This window comes from Panulirus ornatus, chromosome 17, assembly GCF_036320965.1.
Source record: "Panulirus ornatus isolate Po-2019 chromosome 17, ASM3632096v1, whole genome shotgun sequence".
Classification (NCBI taxonomy): Eukaryota; Metazoa; Arthropoda; class Malacostraca; order Decapoda; family Palinuridae; genus Panulirus; species Panulirus ornatus.
The window spans coordinates 19,721,130-19,745,252 of NC_092240.1; the positions used below are offsets into that span (position 1 = coordinate 19,721,130).

At 40.3% G+C, this 24,123-nt stretch overlaps 1 protein-coding gene across 3 annotated transcripts in view; it reads right to left on the reverse strand.

Annotated features, from left to right (window-relative positions):
• The window catches only part of CROT (Carnitine O-octanoyltransferase), a 172,290-nt gene that overhangs the window by 126,215 nt on the left and 21,952 nt on the right, over positions 1-24,123 (reverse strand). For all 3 annotated transcript variants that reach the window (XM_071672036.1, XM_071672038.1, XM_071672037.1), the window contains exons 4-6: positions 17,401-17,539; positions 14,589-14,717; positions 8,109-8,192 (exon numbers count right to left, since the gene is read on the reverse strand). In XM_071672036.1, coding sequence (XP_071528137.1) covers positions 8,109-8,192; positions 14,589-14,717; positions 17,401-17,539 — 352 coding nt within the window. The remainder of the gene's footprint in view (positions 1-8,108; positions 8,193-14,588; positions 14,718-17,400; positions 17,540-24,123) is intronic.

Below are 24,123 nucleotides of genomic sequence, written 5' to 3' on the forward strand. Positions count from 1 at the left end.
CATACAACATTGTTGGAACCACTATTCCTTCAAACATACCCATTTTTGCTTTCCGAGATAATGTTCTCGACTTCCACACATTCTTCAAGGCCCCCAGAATTTTCGCCCCCTCCCCCACCCTATGATCCACTTCCGCTTCCATGGTTCCATCCGCTGCCAGATCCACTCCCAGATATCTAAAACACTTCACTTCCTCCAGTTTTTCTCCATTCAAACTCACCTCCCAATTGACTTGACCCTCAACCCTACTGTACCTAATAACCTTGCTCTTATTCACATTTACTCTTAACTTTCTTCTTCCACACACTTTACCAAACTCAGTCACCAGTTTCTGCAGTTTCTCACATGAATCAGCCACCAGCGCTGTATCATCAGCAAACAACAACTGACTCACTTCCCAAGCTCTCTCATCCCCAACAGACTTCATACTTGCCCCTCTTTCCAAAACTCTTGCATTTATATATATTATCTCGGAAAGCAAAAATGGGTATGTTTGAAGGAATAGTGGTTCCAACACTGTTGTATGGTTGCAAGGCGTGGGCTATGGATAGAGTTGTGCTGGAAATGAGATGTTTGAGGACAATGTGTGGTGTGAGGTGGTTTGATCGAGTAAGTAACGTAAGGGTAAGAGAGATGTGTGGCAATAAAAAGAGCGTGGTTGAGAGAGCAGAAGAGGGTGTTTTGAAATGGTTTGGGCACATGGAGAGAATGAGTGAGGAAAGATTGACCAAGAGGATATATGTGTCAGAGGTGGAGGGAACGAGGAGAAGTGGGAGACCAAATTGGAGGTGGAAAGATGGAGTGAAAAAGATTTTGTGTGATCGGGGCCTGAACATGCAGGAGGGTGAAAGGAGGGCAAGGAATAGAGTGAATTGGATCGATGTGGTATACCGGGGTTGACGTGCTGTCAGTGGATTGAATCAGGGCATGCGAAGCATCTGGGGTAAACCATGGAAAACTGTGTAAGTATGTATATTTGCGTGTGTGGACGTATGTATATACATGTGTATGGGGGTGGGTTGGGCCATTTCTTTCGTCTGTTTCCTTGCGCTACCTCGCAAACGCGGGAGACAGCGACAAAGCAAAAAAAAAAAATATATATATATATATATATATATATATATACACAGAGACATATATAAACACATGTACATAATTCATACTGTCTGCCCTTATTCATTTCCGTTGCCATTCCGCCATAAGAAATGAAAACCCCCTCCCCCCACATGTGCGCGAGATAGCGCTAGGAAAAGACAACAAAGGCCACATTCGTTCACTCTCAGTCTCTAGCTGTCATGTATAATGCATCGAAACCACAGCTCCCTTTCAACATCCAGACCCCACAAAACTTTCCATGCTTTACCCCAGACGCTTCACATGCCCTGGTTCAATCCATTAATAGCACGTCGACCCCAATATACCACATCATTTCAATTCACTCTATTCCTTGCACACCTTTCACCCTCCTGCATGTTCAGGCCCCAATCACTCAAAATCTTTTTCACTCCATCTTTCCACCTCCAACTTGGTCTCCCACTTCTTTTCGTTCCCTCCATCTCTGACACATATATCCTCTTGGTCAATCTTTCCTCACTCATTCTCTCCATGTGCCCAAACCATTTCAAAACACCCTCTTCTGCTCTCTCAACCATGCCCTTTTTATTACTACATATCTCTCTTACCCTTTCATTGCTTACTCGATCAAACCACCTCACACCACATATTGTCCTCAAACATCTCATTTCCAGCACATCCGCCCTCCTCCGCACAACTCTATCTATAGCCCACGCCTCGCAACCATATAACATTGTTGGAACCACTATTCCTTCAAACATACCCATTTCTGCTTTTCAAGATAACATTCTCGACTAACACACATTTTTCAACGCTGCCAGAACTTTCGCCCCCTCCCTCACCCTATGATTCACTTCCGCTTCCATGGTACCATCCGCTGCCAAGTCCACTACCAGATATTTAAAACACTTCATTTCCTCCAGTTTTTCTCCATTCAAACTTATCTCCCAATTGACTTGTTCCTCAACCCTACTGTACCTAATAACCTTGCTCTTATTCACATTTACTTTCAGCTTTCTTCTTTCACACACTTTACCAAACTCAGTCACCAGCTTCTGTAGTTTCTCACACGAATCAGCCACCAGCGCTGTATCATCAGAGAACAACAACTGACTCACTTCCCAAGCTCTCTCATCCACAACAGATTGCATACTTGCCTGTCTTTCCAAAACTCTTGCATTAACCTCCCTAACAACCCCATCCATAAACAAATTAAACAACCATGGAGACATCACGCACCCCTGCCGCAAACCAACATTCACTGAGAACCAATCACTTTCCTCTCTTCCTACACGTACAAATGCCTTACATCCTCGATAAAAACTTTTCATTGCTTCTAACAACTTGCCTCCCACACCATACATTCTTAATACCTTCCACAGAGCATCTCTATCAACTCTATCATATGCCTTTTCCAGATCCATAAATGCTACATACAAATCCATTTGCTTTTCTAAGTATTTCTCACATACATTCTTCAAAGCAAACACCTGATCCACACATCCTCTACCACTTCTGAAACCACACTGCTCTTCCCCAATCTGACCCTCTGTACATGCCTTCACCCTCTCAATCAATACCCTCCCATTTAATTTCCCAGGAATACTCAATAAACTTATACCTCTGTAATTTGAGCACTCGCTTTTATCCCCTTTGCCTTTGTGCAATGGTACTATGCAAGCATTCCGCCAATCCTCAGGCACCTCACCATGAGTCATGCATATATCAAATAACCTTACCAACCAATCAACAATACAGTCACCCCCTTTTTTAATAAATTCCACTGCAATACCATCCAGACCTGCTGCCTTGCCGGCTTTCATCTTCCTCAAAGCTTTTACTACCTCTTCTCTGTTTACCAAATCATTTTCCCTAACCCTCTCACTTTGCACACCACCTCGACCAAAACACCCTATATCTGCCACTCTATCATCAAACACATTCAACAAACCTTCAAAATACTTACTCCATCTCCTTCTCACATCACCACTACTTATCACCTCCCCATTTGTCCCCTTCACTGAAGTGCCCATTTGTTCCCTTGTCTTATGCACTTTATTTACCTCCTTCCAAAACATCTTTTTATTCTTCCTAATATCTAATGATACTCTATCACCTCAACACTCATTCACCCTGTTTTTCACCTGTTGCACCTTTCTCTTGACCTCCTGTCTCTTTCTTTTATACATCTTCCGCTCATTTGCAATATTTCCCCGTGAGGCATGGGCTATAGATAGAGTTGTGCGGAGGAGGGCGGATGTACTGGAAATGAGATGTTTGAGGACAATATGTGGTGTGAGGTGGTTTGATTGAGTAAGTAATAATAGGGTTAGAGAGATGTGTGGCAGTACAAAGAGTGTGGTTGAGAGAGCAGGAGAGGATGTTTTGAAATGGTTTGGTCACATGGAGAGAATGATGAGGAAAGATTGACCAAGAGGATATATGTGTGAGAGGTGGAGGGAACGAGGAGAAGTGGGAGACCAAATTGGAGGTGGAAAGATGGAGTGAAAAAGATTTTGAGTGATTGGGGCCTGAACATGCAGGAGGTGAAAGGCGTGCAAGGAATAGAGTGAATTGAAACGATGTGGTATACAGGGGCTGACGTGTTGTCAATGGATTGAACCAGGGCATGTGAAGCGTCTGGGGTATAAACAATGGAAAGTTCTGTAGGGCCTGGATGTGGAAAAGGAGCTGTGGTTTTGGTGCATTATTACATGGCAGGTAGAGACTGAGTGTGAATGAATGTGGCCTCTGTTGTCTTTTCCTAGCGCTACCTGGCGCACATGAGGGGGAAGGGGGTCGTTATTTCATGTGTGGTGGGGTAGCGATGGGAATGAATAAAGGCAGACAGTATGAATTATGTACATGTGTATATATGTATGTGTCAGTGTGTGCATATATATGTATACAATGAGATGTATAGGTATGTATATGTGCGTGTGTGGACATGTATGTCCACCACATATTATCTTCAAACATTTCATTCCTAACACCTCCTTCCTCCTCTGCACAACCCTATCTATAGCCAACGCCTCACAACCATATATCATTGTTGGAACCACTGTTCCTTCAAACATACTCAATTTTGCTCTCTAAGATAACGTTCTCACCTTCCACACATCCTTCAATGCTCCCAGAACCTTCGCTACCTCCCCACCCGGTGACTCACTTCCGCTTTCATGGTTCCATTCGCTGCCAAATCCACTTCCAGATATCTAAAACACTTCACTTCCTCCAGTTTTTCTCCATTCAAACTTACCTTCCAATCGACTTGTCCCTCAACCCTGCTGGACCTAATAGCCTTGCTCTTATTCACATTTACTCTCAGCTTTCCTCTTTCACACACTTTACCAAACTCAGTCACCAGCTTCTGCAGTTTCTCACCCAAATCAGCCACCAAAGATGTATCATCAGCGAACAACAACTGACTCGCTTCCCAAGATCTCTCATCCACAACACACTGCATACTTGCCCCTCTATCTAAAACTCTTGCATTCATCTCCCCAACAACCCCATTCATAAACAAATTAAACAACCTTAGAGACATCACGCACCCCTGCCGCAAACCTACATTCAATGGGAACCAATCACTTTCCTCTCTTCCTACTCATACACATGCCTTACAACCTTGATAAAAACTCTTCACTGCTTCTGGCAACTTACCTTCCACACCATATACTCTTAATACCTTCTATAGAGCATCTCTATCATATGCCTTCTCCAAATATATAAATGCCACATACAAATCCATTTGTTTTTCTAAGTGATTCTCACATACATTCTTTAAAGCAAACACCTGATCTACACATCCTCTACCACTTCTGAAACCACACTGCTCTTCCCCAATCTGATGCTCTGTACATGCCTTCATTCTCTTAATACCCTTTCATATAATTTCCCAGGAATACTCAACAAACTTATACCTCTGTAATTCGAACACTCACCTTCATCCCCTTTGTCTTTGTACAATGGCACTATGCATGCATTCCACCAATCCTCAGGCACTTCACCATGCACCATAAAAACATTGAATATCCTCACCAACCAGTCAACAACACAGTCACCCCCTTTTTTTAATAAATTACACTGCAATACCATCCAAACCCGCCGCCTTGCCGGCTTTCATCTTCCGCAAAGCTTTCACTACCTCTTCTCTGTTTACCAAGCCATTCTCCCTGACCCTCTCACTTTGTACACCACCCCAACCAAAGCACCCTATATCTGCCACTCCATCATCAAACACATTCAACAAACCTTCAAAATATTCACTCCATATGTATGTTCTTATATTTAAACCAGGTATTCCCAATCTCCAGTCCTTTTCTTTTTTTTGCACACAATTCCACAAGCTGTTCACCATTTCCATTCATAATACTGAATACCCTTTGCCCCCAAATTATATCCTAAACTGCCCCATTACTTACCTTTGCATTCAAATCATCCACCACTAACATCCACTTTCTTACATCAAAACTGCTGACACACTCAGCTGCACCCAAATACTTGCCTCTTATAATCTTTTTTCTTATGTGCACTTTCATTTTTATCCACACCAATCTAAAATTCATTTCCTTACACTATCACACACTCCTAGAACTCCTGTTTCAGGGGTAGTGCTACTTCTTCCTTAGCTCTTGTCCTCTCACAAATCCTTGACTTTACTCCTAAGATATTTCCAAACCATTCTTCCCCCTTTACACTCGTTTCACTCAGATCCAGAATATCTACATCTCTTTCCTCAAATATACTACTTATCTCTCCTCTCTTCTCATCTTGGTTACATCCACACAATTAGACACACCAGCCTGTAAAACGTATTACCATTAATACATGTAATGGGAACTAAGATAAGAAAGCACATTTTTTTGTATTTCTAACTTTTCTTGATATTCCAATAACTCAATGACTAAAATGTTTCTTTTCATGCTTGTCTGCCATTTCTTGTGATAGCAAGGTATTGCCAAGAACAGAAGAAAGGCTTTAATTACTAATATTCATTCTCCAATTGTGATGTGCAATGCATTGAAACAACAGCCCTCTATCCACAGCAGGCCCCACAGACCTCCCCATGGTTTCCCCCATCTGCTTCACATGCCCTGGTTCAGTCCACTAAGAGCATATTTGCCATTGTATCATTCTAATTCACTCTATCTTGTCCATGCCTTTCACCCTCCAGCATGTTCAAGCCTCAGTCACTTAAAATCTATTTCACTCCAACCTTTCACCTCCAGTTTGGTATCTCCATTCTCCATGTCCACTCCATTTCTAACATATATCAACTCCCTGTCAACTTCTCTCTCATCTTTTATTACTTACTTGATCAAACCACCTCGCACCAAACATTGTCCTCAAACATATCAGTTCCAATACGTCCACCCTCCTCTGCACATCCTTATCTATAGCCAATGCCTTGCATTCATACAGCATTGCTGGGACTACTATTCCTTCATACATATCCATTCTTGCCATCCCAGATAATGACCTCCCTTTCTACATATTCTTCAATGCTCCCAGAACCTTCACCCCCTCACCCACCCTATAAATCACTTCTGCTTCCATGGTTCCACCTACCCCAGCTGCCTTGCCACATTTCAATCTATGCAAAGCTTTCATCACTTCTCTCTTCACAATGAAACTTTCCATGATTCTCTTACTATGCATATCTCTCAACCTAAAAACCTTACATCTGCCACCCTATCATCAAATATATTCCATAATCCTTCAAAATACTCACTCTATCTCCTCCTCACCTCATCCCTAACTGTAACCATAACCCCATTTACCCTATACACAGATGTTTCCATTCATTCTCTTGTTTTCCTCATATTACTAACCAACTTCCAAGACATCTTATTCTCCCTGAAGTTTACTGATAATCACTCATCCCAACTCTCATTAACAGTCCTACCTGGCAAATACTTCCCAAATCCTCTCTTTTCTCTTTCAATAAGAACTTTGCTCAGTCATTGCACCATTCACTACCCTTTCTTACTTGCCATTATACATCCATTCTCTTCTGGTATTTCTTCACACACATCTCTTTTCCAAGCCCACTTGCTTTCACCACCCTCTTCTCACTCATATCATTTACTATTTTCCAAAACCTTCTACTTTCCCAAACCTTCTACAAGTCTTCACCCATGCATCCACCAGATAATAGTCAAACATTCCATCAGATACCCCTCTCAAGAGAAATCTCATTTACATGCTTTATCAATTAATATGTAATCCAACAAATCCCACCTTATCATTCTTCCTACTCAACCATGAATACTTATGTACGTCCCTTTTTCTAAAACTAGGTACTCCCACTCACCAGTCCTTTTTCAGCACAGCTCCAAAAGCTGTTAACCATTCTTATTCACTGAAGTGAACAGCTTGTGGAGCTGTGTGCTGAAAAAGGACTGGTGAGTGAAAGCACCTACTTTTAAAAAAAAGGGATGTACATAACTATTCATGGTTGAGTGGGAAGAATGATAAGGTGGGATTTGTTGGATTATATATTAACTGGTAAAGCATGTGATGTCCGATAGTTATACCCTCAACTGCTACCTTACTCACTCTCACACATAAATCACCCATCTCTAATACCCATTCTCCAGCTTTGAAACTGCCAACACACTCATTCAGCTGGCTGCTCCCAAAGCTAAAATATACTTTTGAATTTTCTGATAAACTAGGGCATCCAAAAATTTTCAAGGTTCCGTAGTTTAAGGGTTAAGGATCAAATGCACATAACGGTTTCATGTATTATTTCTTTCAGAGCCTTTATCTAAATATTGTGGAAGAGGTACTTCTTCATTCCAGCATACAGGTGGGAGTTTAATTTCATTCAACTATATATGGGGTCCACTGATGATAGTTTAAAGTACTGTTCCCACTCTTTACTATGTAATGATTTTTGTTGATAAAACAAATCTAACAATGCTCTTCTTGATTATGAAGATGGTTATTATACCATAATTATCTAACAGTCAGAAGTGTTTTAGCAAAAATGAAAAACTGAGAGGAGACAGAAAACAGGAAAAACTAACCTCCTTTGATTTTTGTGGTTTCAAACGTTGTTCTCGTAGAGCCAGGTTGAAGTCTAAAAATGCCCACAGGTACAAGGATCCATACTGAGGATAAATAGATGCTACATAATCAAGATGAATGGTGTATATTCAGATCTTATTAAACGCATGAAGATATTTCATTACAAAACATTTTGCTACACAGACACTTTAAAAGTAGAATCATTTCACACAGAAACAAACAGACCTTTTCAGGTGCTGCCTATGTGCACTTCAACTTCTCATATATATTAAACTTACACTATAACAAATATGTTACATTCAAGTACATCCCACATAACATTAAGAAAATATCATGTTTTTCAACACTGTATTATTCAACAACAAAAATGAGATATTATAAAGTCTTCAAGTTACAATCACCTATTATATTAGTCTTTTACCTTCAAAATGATTGTATATCTGGCATGCAGGGTTCTGGGCACTTGAATGGATCTTAAACAGTAAGCAATGTCAGCTTTAAAGCACCTACACTGCCGACACATCAGCCAACCCTCCCATCATAACTTAATTTTTTGTGAGTCCAAATAGAGTTTTTTTAAAGGACACTTGAATGAAACATTATCATTGCTAGCACTATTCTTGTTAGAAAAATGGCAAGTAAAGAATTCCAAACATAAGGCTTTAGTCATGTCTGAGACATCATATTCTTCAAAAAAGCACAGGCTTTCCCAATTGATATGTACAATCATGAGTGGAAGGATGAATGTTAACTTAAGGGTTCACTGTATATTCTTCAAACTTATGCCTGAAGAAGTGTAAAAGGGAGAACATTTTTTGTAAATTAAAAAAAACAGTACTTTGATCATCAGTATGGCTTATGCAAGGCAAGATTCACAAGTGACATACCCTTCTACCTTACTAATGTCATCATCTCTGAAAGATTTGCAGAAAAAACTTTGTGAAAGGAGAAAGTTGAGAGTAAATGTGAATAACAGCAAGGTTTTAGGTTCAGTAGGGCTGAGGACAAGTTAACTGGGATGTAAGTTTGAACGGACAAAAATTGGAGGAAGTGAAGTATTTTAGATATTGGGAGTGGACTTAGCAGTGGATGGAACCATGAAAGCAGAAGTGAGTCACAGGGTGAGGGAGAGAGAGTGAAGGATCTGGGAGTGATGAGCAACGTGTGGAAGAACAGAATGTTATCTCGGAGAGCAAAAATGGGTATGTTTGAAGGAACAGTAGTTCCAACAATGTTATGTGGCTGCGAGGCATGCACTATAGATAAGGTTGTATGGAGGAGGGTGGATGTGTTGGAAATGAAATGTCTGAGGACAATATATGGTGTAAGGTGGTTTGATTAAGTAATGAAAGGGTAAGAGAGATGTGTGGAAATAAAATTATTGTGGCAGAGAAAACAGAAGAGGGTGTGTTGAAATAGTTCAGATAGATGGAGACTATGAGTTAGGAAACATTAGCAAAGAGGATATATGTGTCAGACATGGAGGGAATAAGGAGAAGTGGGAGATCAAACTGGAGGTGGAAGGATGGAGTGAATAAGATTTTGAGTGATTGGGGGCTGAACATACAGCAGGGTGAAAGGCATGCAAGGAATAGAGTGAATTAGAAAAATGTGGTATACTGGGATCAAAATAATGTCAATGGAATTGACCAGGGCATGTGAAGCATCTGGGGTAAACCATGGAAAGGCTGCGGCACCTGGATCCGCATCCAGGTGCCGCAGCCTTTTCATGGTTTACCCCAGATGCTTCACATGCCCTGGTCAATTCCATTGACATTATTTTGATCCCAGTATACCACATTTTTCTAATTCACTCTATTCCTTGTACGCCTTTCACCCTGCTGTATGTTCAGCCCCCAATCACTCAAAATCTTTTTCACTCCATCCTTCCACCTCCAGTTTGATCTCCCACTTCTCCTTATTCCCTCCATGTCTGACACATATATCCTCTTTGCTAATGTTTCCTAACTCATAGTCTCCATCTATCCGAACTATTTCAACACACCCTCTTCTGTTTTCTCTGCCACAATAATTTTATTTCCACACATCTCTCTTACCCTACCTCCCAACTGACTTGTCCCTGAACCCCATCGTACCCAATAACCCTGCTCCCATTCACATTTACTCCCAGCTCTCTTCCTTCACATACTTCACCAAACTCAGTCACCAGCTTATGCAATTTCTCACCCGAATCAGCCACCAGCACTGCATTATCAGTGAACAACTGACTCACTTCCTAAGCCCTCTCATCCACAACAGACTGCACACCTGCCCCTCTCCAAATCCCTAACAACCCCATGTATAAACAAATCAAACAACCACGGAGACATCACGCACCCCTGCTGCAAACCGACATTCACTGAGAACCAATCACTTTCTTCTCTTCCTAATCACACACATGCCCCACATCCTCAATAAAAACTTTTTCACTGCTTCCAGCAACTTGCCTCCCACACCATATACTCTTAATACCTTCCATAGAGCATCTCTATCAACTCTGTCATATGCCTTCACCATATCCATAAATGCTATAAACAAATCCATTTGTTTTTCTAAGTATTTCTCACACACAATCTTCAAAGCAAACACCTGATCCACACATCCTCTACCACTTCTGAAACCACACTGCTCCCACCCAATCTGATGCTCTGTACATGCCTTCACCCTCTCAATCAACACCCTCCCATATAATTTACCAGGAATACTCAACAAACTTATACCTCTGTAATTTAAACACTCACCTTTATCCCCTTTGCCTTTGTACAATGGCACTATGCATGCATTCTGCCAATCCTCAGGTACTTCACCATGAGCCATACATACAGTGAATATCCTCTCCAACCAGTCAACAACAGTCACCCCCTTTTTTAATAATTTCCACAGCAATACCATCCAAACCTGCCACCTTGTCTGCTTCCATCTTCCGCAAAGCTTTCACTACCTCTTCTCTGTTTACCAAACCATTCTCCCTGACCCTCTCACTTCGCACACCACCTTGACCAAAACACCCTATATCTGCCACTCTATCATCTAATACATTCAACAAACCTTCAAAATACTCACTCCATCTCCTTCTCACATCACCACTACTTGTTTTTACCTCCCCATTAGCCACCCCCTTCACCGATGTTCCCATTTGTTCTCTTGTCTTATGCACTTTATTTACCTCCTTCCAAACATCTTTTTATTCTCCCTAAAATCTAATGATATTCTCTCTCCCCAACTCTCATTTGCCCGTTTTTTTCACCTCTTGCACCTTTCTGTTGACCTCCTCCTGCTTTCTTTTATACATCTCCCAGTCATTTGCAATATTTCCCTGTAAAAACCGTCCAAATGCCTCTCTCTTCTCTTTCACTAATAATCTTACTTCTTCATCCCACCACTCACTACCCTTTCTAATCTGCCCACCTCCAACGCTTCCCATGCCACAAGCATCTTTTGCGCAAGCCATCACTGCTTCCCTGAATACATACCATTCCTCCCCCACTCCCCTTACCTCCTTTGCTCTCACCTTTTTCCATTCTGCACTCAGTCTCTCCTGGTACTTCCTCACACAAGTCTCCTTCCCAAGCTCACTTACTCTCACCACTCTCTTCACCCCAACATTCTCTCTTCTTTTCTGAAAACCTCTACAAATCTTCACCTTCACCCACAAATTAATAATCAGACATCTCTCCAGTTGCACCTCTCATCACATTTACATCCAAAAGTCTCTCTTTCATGCGCCTATCAATCATTATGTCATCCAATAACGCTCTCTGGCCACCTCTCCTACTTGCATATATATACTTATGTATAGCTCTCTTTTTGAACCAGGTATTCCCAATCACCAGTCCTTTTTCAGCACTCAAATCTACAAGCTCTTCATCATTTCCATTTACAACATTGAACACCCCATGTACACCAATTATTCCCTCAACTGCCACATTACTCACCTTTGCATTCAAATCACCCATCACTATAACCCAGTCTCGTGCATCAAAATTCCTAACGCACTCAGTCATTTGCTCCCAAAATACTTGCCTCTCATGATCTTTCTTCTCATGCCCAGGTGCATATACACCAATAATCACCCATCTCTCTCCATCCACTTTCAGTTTTACCCATATTAATCTAGAGTTTACTTTCTTACACTCTATCATATACTCCTACAACTCCTGTTTCAGTAGTGCTACTCCTTCCTTTGCTCTTGTCATCTCACCAACCCCTGACTTTACTCCTAAAACATTCCCAAACCACTCTTCCCCTTTACCCTTGAGCTTTGATTCACTCAGAGGCAAAACATCCAAGTTCCTTTCCTCAAACATACTACCTATCTCTCCTTTTTTCTCATCTTGGTTCCATTCACACACATTTAGACACCCCAATCTGAGCCTTCGAGGAGGATGTGAACTCCCCGCGTGACTCCTTCTTGTTTCCCCTTTTAAAAAATCCGCATCTCATCTCATCAAAATGTCTCCTATAAAGTCAGACTAAGATAGGACATCTCAATGGGGCAGATGGAATATGGTTAGATTTAATACTTCCCTAACCCAGTCTTTGCCCATTTCTTTCTCTATCTCTCAAACCCAAAACAACTTTCTTATCTTGATATACTATCTGTATTATTTGAAGATTTTTTGAGTGGGTTATTTAAAGATATTTTGAGTGGGTGTTGTCAATTATTCAGGACAATGGGAAGGTGCAGGTTGAATTCACACCTGTCATGGGTTAAAATGGTGACAGTGGAATTCAGCTGAGATGTAGACATCTACTGTAATTGCATAATGTAGTGCTACATATCTGTTGGTACTTGTGTAATGTCAAGGAGTTGCAATGTTACCATGAGGTCATCTACATATGAAAGACTCCACTGTGTGCTGAGGGGTGGAGGTCATACAAGATGAGACTGCAGACAAATGGATTAAGACTTTCCTTCCCCATGAGGGAACTCCATTAAAGAACAAGGGGATTTTTGAGGTGAAGCCTTTGCAGATGTTTCTGGCTTGTGGCAAACCAAAGATGGCCAACCATTTTTTTCTATTTTTGTGGAAGATGGTATGAAATATCACTGATGCAAAGATATGGAAAGGAATGGTGTTGAATATTTTGTTGATGCTTATGGCCATTAGTACTATGCAAGATGGTGGGTGAGGCAAAATGAAGCCAACCAGTATTCAATGTGTAATGTCTTTATGCAGCATGGTACTGGAGTGTTTGGTTCTGAAGCCTTGCTGTGTGGGATGAGAGTACAATAATTCTGTTGATTCGGTTGTGGATCACTTTTCTGAGGAGTTTGAAGATTTATGATAACAGTGATATAGGGCCATAAGGCAAAGTGGAGTTGGGAGTTTGGATTTTTCAGGATGGGTACTGAGTTGACACATTTCCAGATGTTTGAGAATTTGCTGTATAACTAAGAGTGGCTGAAGATGCCTTTAGTTCTTGGATTACTATCAGGCTTCAGTATTTTAGGTGAAAGTCTGATAAGTTATTAGGGCCTGCTGCATGGGAGTTCTCAAGAGTTTTAAGCAAGGTATGAGTGCCAGTGAGATAAGACTTAAATACAAGTGGTTTTCATTTACTGACTTGATGCATGTGCAGTATGAAGAGCTTATATGAATGTGTAATGACAAACTTCTGGAACCATTTCTATGGTCCTTTTCAGATTAACAATACAAGTTTTATTATGCATATAGTATAGTGCATAACATACATTTAATGGTAACAGAAAAAGGTTATGGGCAGTTATACCCTACGGACACTATATCCAAATTAAAAGAAACAAATTATATTCTAGCTCTGTCTGATTATTGCAGAGAATACAAAATTTTGCATATCAAACTCAGGACTCTCTCTTTTCCAGTTAATCTTAACCCTTTACTTTCATATACAGACACTATATCTAGAAGAAAAGAAACAAATCTTATTTCAGCTCTGCATAATTTTTGTCAAGAATATGAAATTCTGCATATTTTCCTTTTACATTGGAAGACCAAACCCCATAACAACTGAGTCAATTGTGAAACTGCTGTATGACTGTCTATCTATCTATCTATCTATCTATCTATCTATCTATATCTTCAATGCCTGTTCCCACCTGGAACTCCCTCACTGGGGTGACCACGACAACAGTCTCCATAACCAGTGAAAAGTGCCACTTCTTAGCCTTGCCTCACCCTCAGCAGGTCACTGGCAGAGGGCAACTCTAGCACAGTGCTTGAAGAAGGCTCCTACCTAATGTTCCTACAGACTACTTCTCCCAAATGTTTTTACCTAATGCTCCTCCCTAAATGTTCCCAACTATTGTTTTATCTATAGCTCCCACCATTTTGCCAAAAGGCAGGGCTACTGCACAGTGCTTGCTGCATGCAACAAAAAAGCCTAACTTCTTCAGATCAAGAAAAAAACTGAAGAGGTATAATGACTCATCATGCTCAAACTGAATATCTTCAAAAATCCATGCACTTTACCAATCAAAGTACCAGTTTATAACATACCTTTGGAGCATTTTCAACTGAGGGTTTCCACAGAGTAGAATTAAGAGGATGTGGGCCAGCTGTGTTCATAATGGGTAGAATAGGTTCACGAACAGCAAGGTATGCATAATGCAGCCACCAATCTTCAAGCTGTAATTTGAATTAAGGGTAAAATAATCATATCAATGCTGAATTTCAATATCAAACAACTACATACAAAACTAAATGACAACCATACATCTATCAATTAAATATACCTCACTTAAAATTCAGTGGTACTTAACATCCCCATACAATCATTTCTTTATATCAGAGATAATTTAAAAATGAAGATATATACATTTGCAGTTAATCTATTTTTCCAAGCATCCTGATCATTCCCCATCACTACACACTCTTCAATACTAACACTTCATTTACAAATACACTCTTACTTCATCCAAATTTGTACCATCTCATTCAGCCTTCTCCACTCTTTTTTCCCACCTGTCTCATAAATCAATAGTTTTAATCATTATCAAAAATTTTCAATGATCTTAGGAAATATATATTATTATTCATTATACATGATTGCCATTTCCCACATTAGCAAGGTAGCACCAGGAAACATACTAAGACCAATCCACTCATATACACATATACACATACATATACATATGCATGTACACATACACATACATACATGTACAAGCATACATATGTAATCTTCATACTTGCTCACCTTTATCCATTCCCGACACCACCCCGACCCATATGAAACAGCATCACCATTCCCTTCAACAGTAAAGTAATGCCAGGAAACATATGAAGAAACGCCATATCCGCTCACATCCATTCTCCAGCTGCCATGTGTAATACACCAAAATTACAGTTCAACACACCCTCTTCTGCTCTTTCAACCACACTCTTTATTACCAAACATCTCTCTTACCCTTTCATTACTTAATCAAACCACTCACAGCACATATTGTCCTCAAACATTTCATTTCCAACACATCCACCTTCCTCTACACAACCTTATCAATAGCTCATGACTCGCAACCATATAATACTGTTGAAACTACCATTCCTTCAAACATACCCATTATTGCTCTCCAATGTAATATCTCTACACATTGTCCTTTGCATCCAGAACCTTCACCCACTCCCCCACCCTATGACTCACTCCATCCATGGTTCCATTCACTGCTAAGTCTACTCCTAGATATCTAAAACACTTCATTTCCTCCAATATTTTCCATTCAAACTAATTTGTCCCTCAACCCTGTAAAACTTAATAACCTTGCTCTTATTCACATCTACTCTCAACTTTCTGTACAGAACCTTGAGGGACATCTCTGCTGATGCAGAAAGAAGGGAAGGCTCATCCACCTGCAGTCACTTTAATTATATTCCATTCCAAAAAAATATGTTTATTTATAACAAACTAGCTAACTAATTAAACTTTGATGTTACATATGTTTAATATGGAAATGTGCACATTTTCTAATTCTAAGCTACTTTCACATACTTTTCCAAACTCAGTCACTAACTTCTGCAGTTTCTCATTTGAATCAGCCACCAGCACTGCATCATCAGTCAAAGACAAGTGTCTCACTTCCTAGGCAGTCTCATCCCCAACAGACTGTATACTTGCCCCTCTCTCCAAAACTTTTGCATTTACATTCCTAACCACTCCATCCATTAACAAATTAATCAACCATGGTGACATCATACACCCTTGCCACAGACCAACCTTCACTGAGAACCAATCACTTTCCTCTCTTCCTACTCGTACATGAGCCTTACACTCTTGATCAAAACTTCTCACTGCTTTTAACAACTTACCTCCAATGCCACATATTCTTAATACCTTCCACAAAGTATCTCTATCAACCCTATCATATGCCTTCTCCAGATCCATAAATGCCACATAAAAATCCATCTGTTTTTCTAACTATTACTCACACATATTCTTCAAAGCAAACACCTGATCCACACATCCTCTACCACTTCTGAAACTAAACTATTCCTCCACAGTCTGCTGCTCTGTACATGCCTTCATCCTCTCAATCAACATCCTCCCATACAATTTTCCAAGTATACTAAAAAAAACTTATGCCTCTGTAGTTTGAACACTCACCTTTATCCCCTTTACTTTTGTACAACTGCACTATACATGCATTCTGTCAAATCTCAGAGACTTTACCATGATCCATATATACAGTGAATATCCCTACCAAGCAATCAACATCACAGTCACCCCATTTCTAATAAATTCAACTGCAATACCATCCACTCCTATTGCACTGCCAGATTTTATCTTATGCAAGGCTTTCTCCATCTCTTTTCTCTTCACTAAGCGACTCTCCCTGACTCTCTTACCTCTCTGAACTCTAGTTTCTCATGATGACACACAAATCTTTTACATCTGTTTTACTTTCTTTCTGCCTGGGAAGTAAGTTTCCAGTCAGTGAACTGTCCAATCCTTTTCAACCAATGATGCCATGAATTTTCTTTATAACAAAGAGGAGAAAAGCAAGAACAAAAAATATGATGTGTGAGTTATGTTTTGACATGTGTTGTGTATGAGATGGAGAGTGTATGACTGCAAATCTAATGCCTGAAACCCTCATGTAGATGAAGCATAAAAAAAAAATGATACCAAACTGAGCCAGTGAGAGTGACTGAGACAAACGCCATAGTGTTAGCTCAGGCACTACAGTCAGTATGCCTCCCAATACCTGGGCATTAGTACCTGCCCAGTATATACTCATGAATTCCAAAACAATTCTGAACACAGGAATGATATGATTTTACAGAGACACCAGTTTTATATTTGGCAAGAACTTACCCAATTCTTTTTCTGGGCAGCATGACTCAATAAACTTTCCTGCAGTTCTTTGCCAATGCCTGATTCAAATTTCTTGACAATAACTTTCGTACTTTCAAACTCTTCATCATCCACATGTGGCTGCACCCAGTAAAGGTACCTGCATACATAAAAGTCAAGGTCCATCAATATGCTCTTCTGTTTGTTACCTACTGTCAGTCATATCATATCCTTTCACAGGCAAATGAAATAATGACTAACATATAATCAGCATTACCTTTTCATTAATGTAATTAACTGTCTTTATTTTTCATTAGTAATTTTTTCCTTACACTGCATATATTCATTTTTCAGGGCCAACTTTGGTCAAACTGAAAAAGTGTATAGTATCAACACTTCATAAAGTAAAACTCTGAACCTGCCTGTTAAGTAGTCAGTTTTGAAATCATGTTTCTGAAAAACAGTGACCTTCTGATCAACATTAATACACAATCTATTTAGTAAGTGATAAACAATGATACATGAAGTAAATTACAGCAAAATGATATGCAATTTGAGGAACAGTGAAATCTTTTAGTATGAAATGGCTAAGACCAAGCAATTGTTAGACAAACAATTTTTCCTGAGTATAAATAATGAACATTTCCAAGGATTCTGATGGTCTATTAAACAGTAAAGTCTGGAAATGTCATCTAACACACAGCACTCTTACACTGTCATAATCATCCATTTTGAAAAAAAAAATATATCTAAAGCCTTCCCTTATTATACCAAATATATAGGATGGCATTTTCAGAAATTATCACATTTATAACAAAATATTTTCCTAATTTACTTATACAGTAAACCCTCAATTTAATGGACTAATAGGGGGGAAGGGGTGTCCCTTAATGCCAAAAGTTTGTTAAGTCGAATGTAACCTATGGGCCATTTTTCAATACAATATATATAATATACAGTTCACACGCTTTCTTTTAGCTCCTCCATCACTTGATGCCATTTTGAATTATAAAGATTGCAAAATCGTTCAATGAATAAAGTCATATTCTCTGTATAAAACCTGACCACACAATAGCTTGAGACAGACTGAGATTGAAACAAACAGAGTCTACCCCACGCTACCAAGAACAAGTGTGATATGAAATGCACATGATGCAGCATCTGAGATATTATATTCTTTTCTATTTTCTAAATGATTACTTACTATTATTCACCCATTCCATCAAATCCGAAATCTGTTATATAAGGGTCCGTTAAGTCAAGGGTTTACTGTATGTACATTCAAAAAATGGAAATACAAAACTGTCTTTTGAAACGCTTCAATCAAAAATGTATAAAAGAGAGAGTTAATATCTACTGAGCTAGGATACAAGGGAATGAGTTAATGTCTACAGTACTAAGATACAAAGAAATACAATAATTCAATAAAACAAAACACCAGACAAATCCTAAAATTCTTAATCTAAGTGAATACACCGAGGGGTGTATGTAGAAAGGCAGATGGCAGATGCAGGGCTGACAGCTTCATGTTGGTGGTCCTGAGGAAGTAAGGAATATAGCATCATATCTGCATATGGTGCATGAAGGATAATTTCCCTTTTCATTGCAGAACAAAACAGGTTTTCTGTGGAGACGGTGATTCCAGTCAATAAATCAATACCCGGATGAATGCAAACACAGACTGGAGTTTTTTTTTTTTTTTTTTTTATACTTTGTCGCTGTCTCCCGCGTTTGCGAGGTAGCGCAAGGAAACAGACGAAAGAAATGGCCCAACCCCCCCCCATACACATGTATATACATACGTCCACACACGCAAATATACATACTTACACAGCTTTCCATGGTTTACCCCAGACGCTTCACATGCCTTGATTCAATCCACTGACAGCACGTCAACCCCGGTATACCACATCGCTCCAATTCACTCTATTCCTTGCCCTCCTTTCACCCTCCTGCATGTTCAGGCCCCGATCACACAAAATCTTTTTCACTCCATCTTTCCACCTCCAATTTGGTCTCCCTCTTCTCCTTGCTCCCTCCACCTCCGACACATATATCCTCTTGGTCAATCTTTCCTCACTCATCCTCTCCATGTGCCCAAACCACTTCAAAACACCCTCTTCTGCTCTCTCAACCACGCTCTTTTTATTTCCACACATCTCTCTTACCCTTACGTTACTCACTCGATCAAACCACCTCACACCACACATTGTCCTCAAACATCTCATTTCCAGCACATCCATCCTCCTGCGCACAACTCTATCCATAGCCCATGCCTCGCAACCATACAACATTGTTGGAACCACTATTCCTTCAAACATACCCATTTTTGCTCTCCGAGATAATGTTCTCGACTTCCACACATTCTTCAAGGCCCCCAGAATTTTCGCCCCCTCCCCCACCCTATGATCCACTTCCGCTTCCATGGTTCCATCCGCTGCCAGATCCACTCCCAGATATCTAAAACACTTCACTTCCTCCAGTTTTTCTCCGTTCAAACTCACCTCCCAATTGACTTGACCCTCAACCCTACTGTACCTAATAACAGACTGGAGTTATTTTCAGAATAAAACAAATATTTTCTCCCAGTTCTTCTTTAAGGCCCAGATAGTGCATGTACCAACATCATATTCAGCATATTTTTATCACTGAAGCCCTTCTATTAATCTTCTGTATAACTGCATCTTTCTTAGGGACAGTAAGTGCAACATACTTAAGTTTGGCAGCCTGAATTCATCATATGGGAGCAATCTCTCATACAAATTCAAAACGAGGGCTCAATATTTTTACCTTGTCCAAATAAGAAAGACCACAAGTAAAATCATAGTGTTCAACTGAACGAGAACACTGACCCCAGAAGTATATACTGTGCCTAGAAGAAGTTCAACAGCTGGCTTAAATGATAAAGAACTACATTCAAATATTGAATAACACACTTTGTATTTGCTTAGTTTCTAAATCTTAATTGTTGTTTTATCTATCAATTGCAGGGAAAAAATGCAATTGAGTGGGAGATGTATAAAAGAATGAGACAGGAGGTCAAGAGAAAGGTGCAAGAGGTGAAAAAGAGGGCAAATGAGAGTTGGGGTGAGAGAGTATCATTAAATTTTAGGGAGAATAAAAAGATGTTCTGGAAGGAGGTAAATAAAGTATGTAAGACAAGGGAGCAAATGGGAACTTCAGTGAAGGGCGCAAATGGGGAGGTGATAACAAGTAGTGGTGATGTGAAAAGGAGATGGAGTGAGTATTTTGAAGGTTTGTTGAATGTGTTTAATGATAGAGTGGCAGATATAGGGTGTTTTGGTCGAGGTGGTGTGCAAAGTGAGAGGGTTAGGGAAAATGATTTGGTAAACAGAGAAGAGGTAGTAAAAGCTTTGCGGAAGATGAAAGCTGGCAAGGCAGCAGGTTTGGATGGTACTGCAGTGGAATTTATTAAAAAAGGGGGTGACTGTATTGTTGACTGGTTGGTAAGGTTATTTAATGTATGTATGACTCATGGTGAGGTGCCTGAGGATTGGCAGAATGCGTGCATAGTGCCATTGTACAAAGGCAAAGGGGATAAGAGTGAGTGCTCAAATTACAGAGGTATAAGTTTGTTGAGTATTCCTGGTAAATTATATGGGAGGGTATTGATTGAGAGGGTGAAGGCATGTACAGAGCATCAGATTGGGGGAGAGCAGTGTGGTTTCAGAAGTGGTAGAGGATGTGTGGATCAGGTGTTTGCTTTGAAGAATGTATGTGAGAAATACTTAGAAAAGCAAATGGATTTGTATGTAGCATTTATGGATCTGGAGAAGGCATATGATAGAGTTGATAGAGATGCTCTGTGGAAGGTTTAATATTAAGAATATATGGTGTGGGAGGCAAGTTGTTAGAAGCAGTGAAAAGTTTTTATCGAGGATGTAAGGCATGTGTACGTGTAGGAAGAGAGGAAAGTGATTGGTTCTCAGTGAATGTAGGTTTGCGGCAGGGATGTGTGATGTCTCCATGGTTGTTTAATTTGTTTATGGATGGGGTTGTTAGGGAGGTGAATGCAAGAGTTTTGGAAAGAGGGGCAAGTATGAAGTCTGTTGTGGATGAGAGAGCTTGGGAAGTGAGTCAGTTGTTGTTCGCTGATGATACAGTGCTGGTGGCTGATTCATGTGAGAAACTGCAGAAGCTGGTGACTGAGTTTGGTAAAGTGTGTGAAAGAAGAAAGTTGAGTAAATGTGAATAAGAGCAAGGTTATTAGGTACAGTAGGGTTGAGGGTCAAGTCAATTGGGAGGTAAGTTTGAATGGAGAAAAACTGGAGGAAGTAAAGTGTTTTAGATATCTGGGAGTGGATCTGGCAGCGGATGGAACCATAGAAGTGAAAGTGAATCATAGGGTGGGGGAGGGGGCGAAAATCCTGGGAGCCTTGAAAAATGTGTGGAAGTCGAGAACATTATCTCGGAAAGCAAAAATGGGTATGTTTGAAGGAATAGTGGTTCCAACAATGTTGTATGGTTGTGAGGCGTGGGCTATGGATAGAGTTGTGCGCAGAAGGGCGGATGTGCTGGAAATGAGATGTTTGAGGACAATGTGTGGTGTGAGGTGGTTTGATCGAGTAAGTAATGTAAGGGTAAGAGAGATGTGTGGAAATAAAAAGAGCGTGGTTGAGAGAGCAGAAGAGGGTGTTTTGAAATGGTTTGGGCACATGGAGAGAATGAGTGAGGAAAGATTGACTAAGATGATATATGTGTCGGAGGTGGAGGGAACGAGGAGAAGTGGGAGATCAAATTGGAGGTGGAAAGATGGAGTGAAAAAGATTTTGTGTGATAGGGGCCTGAACATGCAGGAGGGTGAAAGGAGGGCAAGGAAGAGAGTGAATTGGATTGATGTGGTATACCGGGGTTGACGTGCTGTCAGTGGATTGAATCAGGGCATGTGAAGCGTCTGGGGTAAACCATGGAAAGTTGTGTGGGGCCTGGATGTGGAAAGGGGGCTGTGTTTTCGGGCATTATTGCGCGGCAGCTAGAGACTGAGTGTGAATGAATGGGGCCTTTGTTGTCTTTTCCTAGTGCTACCTCACACACATGAGGGGGGAGGGGGATGGTATTCCATGTGTGGCGAGGTGGCGATGGGAGTGAATGGGGGCAGAGAGTGTGAATTGTGTGCACGGGTATATATGTATGTGTCTGTGTATGTATATATATGTGTACATTGAGATGTATAGGTATGTATATTTGCATGTGTGGACGTGTGTGTGTGTGTATACATTGTGTATGGGGGTGGGTTGAGCCATTTCTTTCGTCTGTTTCCTTGCGCTACCTCGCAAACGCGGGACACAGCGACAAAGCAAAATAAATAAAATAAATATCTATCATTTCATTACAATTTGCTGAAAGTTACCAGAATCATAAGTATACATACAAAAAAAAAGTCACTGAGTTAACTGAATGTCCAAGCTTTTACATAAAAGCCATAAAAAAGTTAGTAGTGCTTAATCATTATCATTATTAGTAACAGTACTACTATCATTAATAAAAGGGTAAGAGAGATGTGTGAAAATAAAAAGAGTGTGGTTGAGAGGGGAGAAGAGGGTGTGTTGAAATGGTTTGGACATATGGAGAGAATGAGTGAGGGAAGGTTGACAAAGAGGATATAGGTGTCAGAGGAGAAGAGAACAAGAAGTGGGAGACCAAAGTGGAGGTAGAAGGATGTAGTGAAAAAGATTTTGAGTGAACGGTGCATGAACATACAGAAGGGTGAGAGGCGTGCAAGGAATAAAGTAAACTGGAACAATGTGGTATACTGGGGTCAACATGCTGTCAATGGACTGACCCAGGGCATCTGAAACATCTGGGGTAAACCATGGAAAGGTCTGTAGGGCCAGTATGCAGACAGGGAGTTGTGGTTTTGGTGCATTACACATGACAGCTAGAGACAGAGTGCGAATGAACATGGCCTCTTTGTCTGTTTTCCTGGGGGTAGTGATGCTATTTCCTGTGGGGCAGGGTAGCACCAGGAATGGATGAAGGCAAGCAAGTATAAATATGTACATGGGCATATATGTATATGTCTGTATATGTATATGTGAATATGTTGATATATATATATATATATATATATATATTGCTCAAATTACAGAGGTATAAGTTTGTTGAGTATTCCTGGTAAATTATATGGGAGGGTATTGATTGAGAGGGTGAAGGCATGTATAGAGCATCAGATTGGGGAAGAGCAGTGCGGTTTCAGAAGTGGTAGAGGATGTGTGGATCAGGTGTTTGCTTTGAAGAATGTATGTGAGAAATACTTAGAAAAGCAAATGGATTTGTATGTAGCATTTATGGATCTGGAGAAGGCATATGATAGAGTTGATAGAGATGCTCTGTGGAAGGTATTAAGAATATATGGTGTGGGAGGCAAGTTGTTAGAAGCAGTGAAAAGTTTTTATCGAGGATGTAAGGCATGTGTACGTGTAGGAAGAGAGGAAAGTGATTGGTTCTCAGTGAATGTAGGTTTGCGGCAGGGGTGTATGATGTCTCCATGGTTGTTTAATTTGTTTATGGATGGGGTTGTTAGGGAGGTAAATGCAAGAGTTTTGGAAAGAGGGGCAAGTATGAAGTCTGTTGGGGATGAGAGAGCTTGGGAAGTGAGTCAGTTGTTGTTCGCTGATGATACAGCGCTGGTGGCTGATTCATGTGAGAAACTGCAGAAGCTGGTGACTGAGTTTGGTAAAGTGTGTGGAAGAAGAAAGTTAAGAGTAAATGTGAATAAGAGCA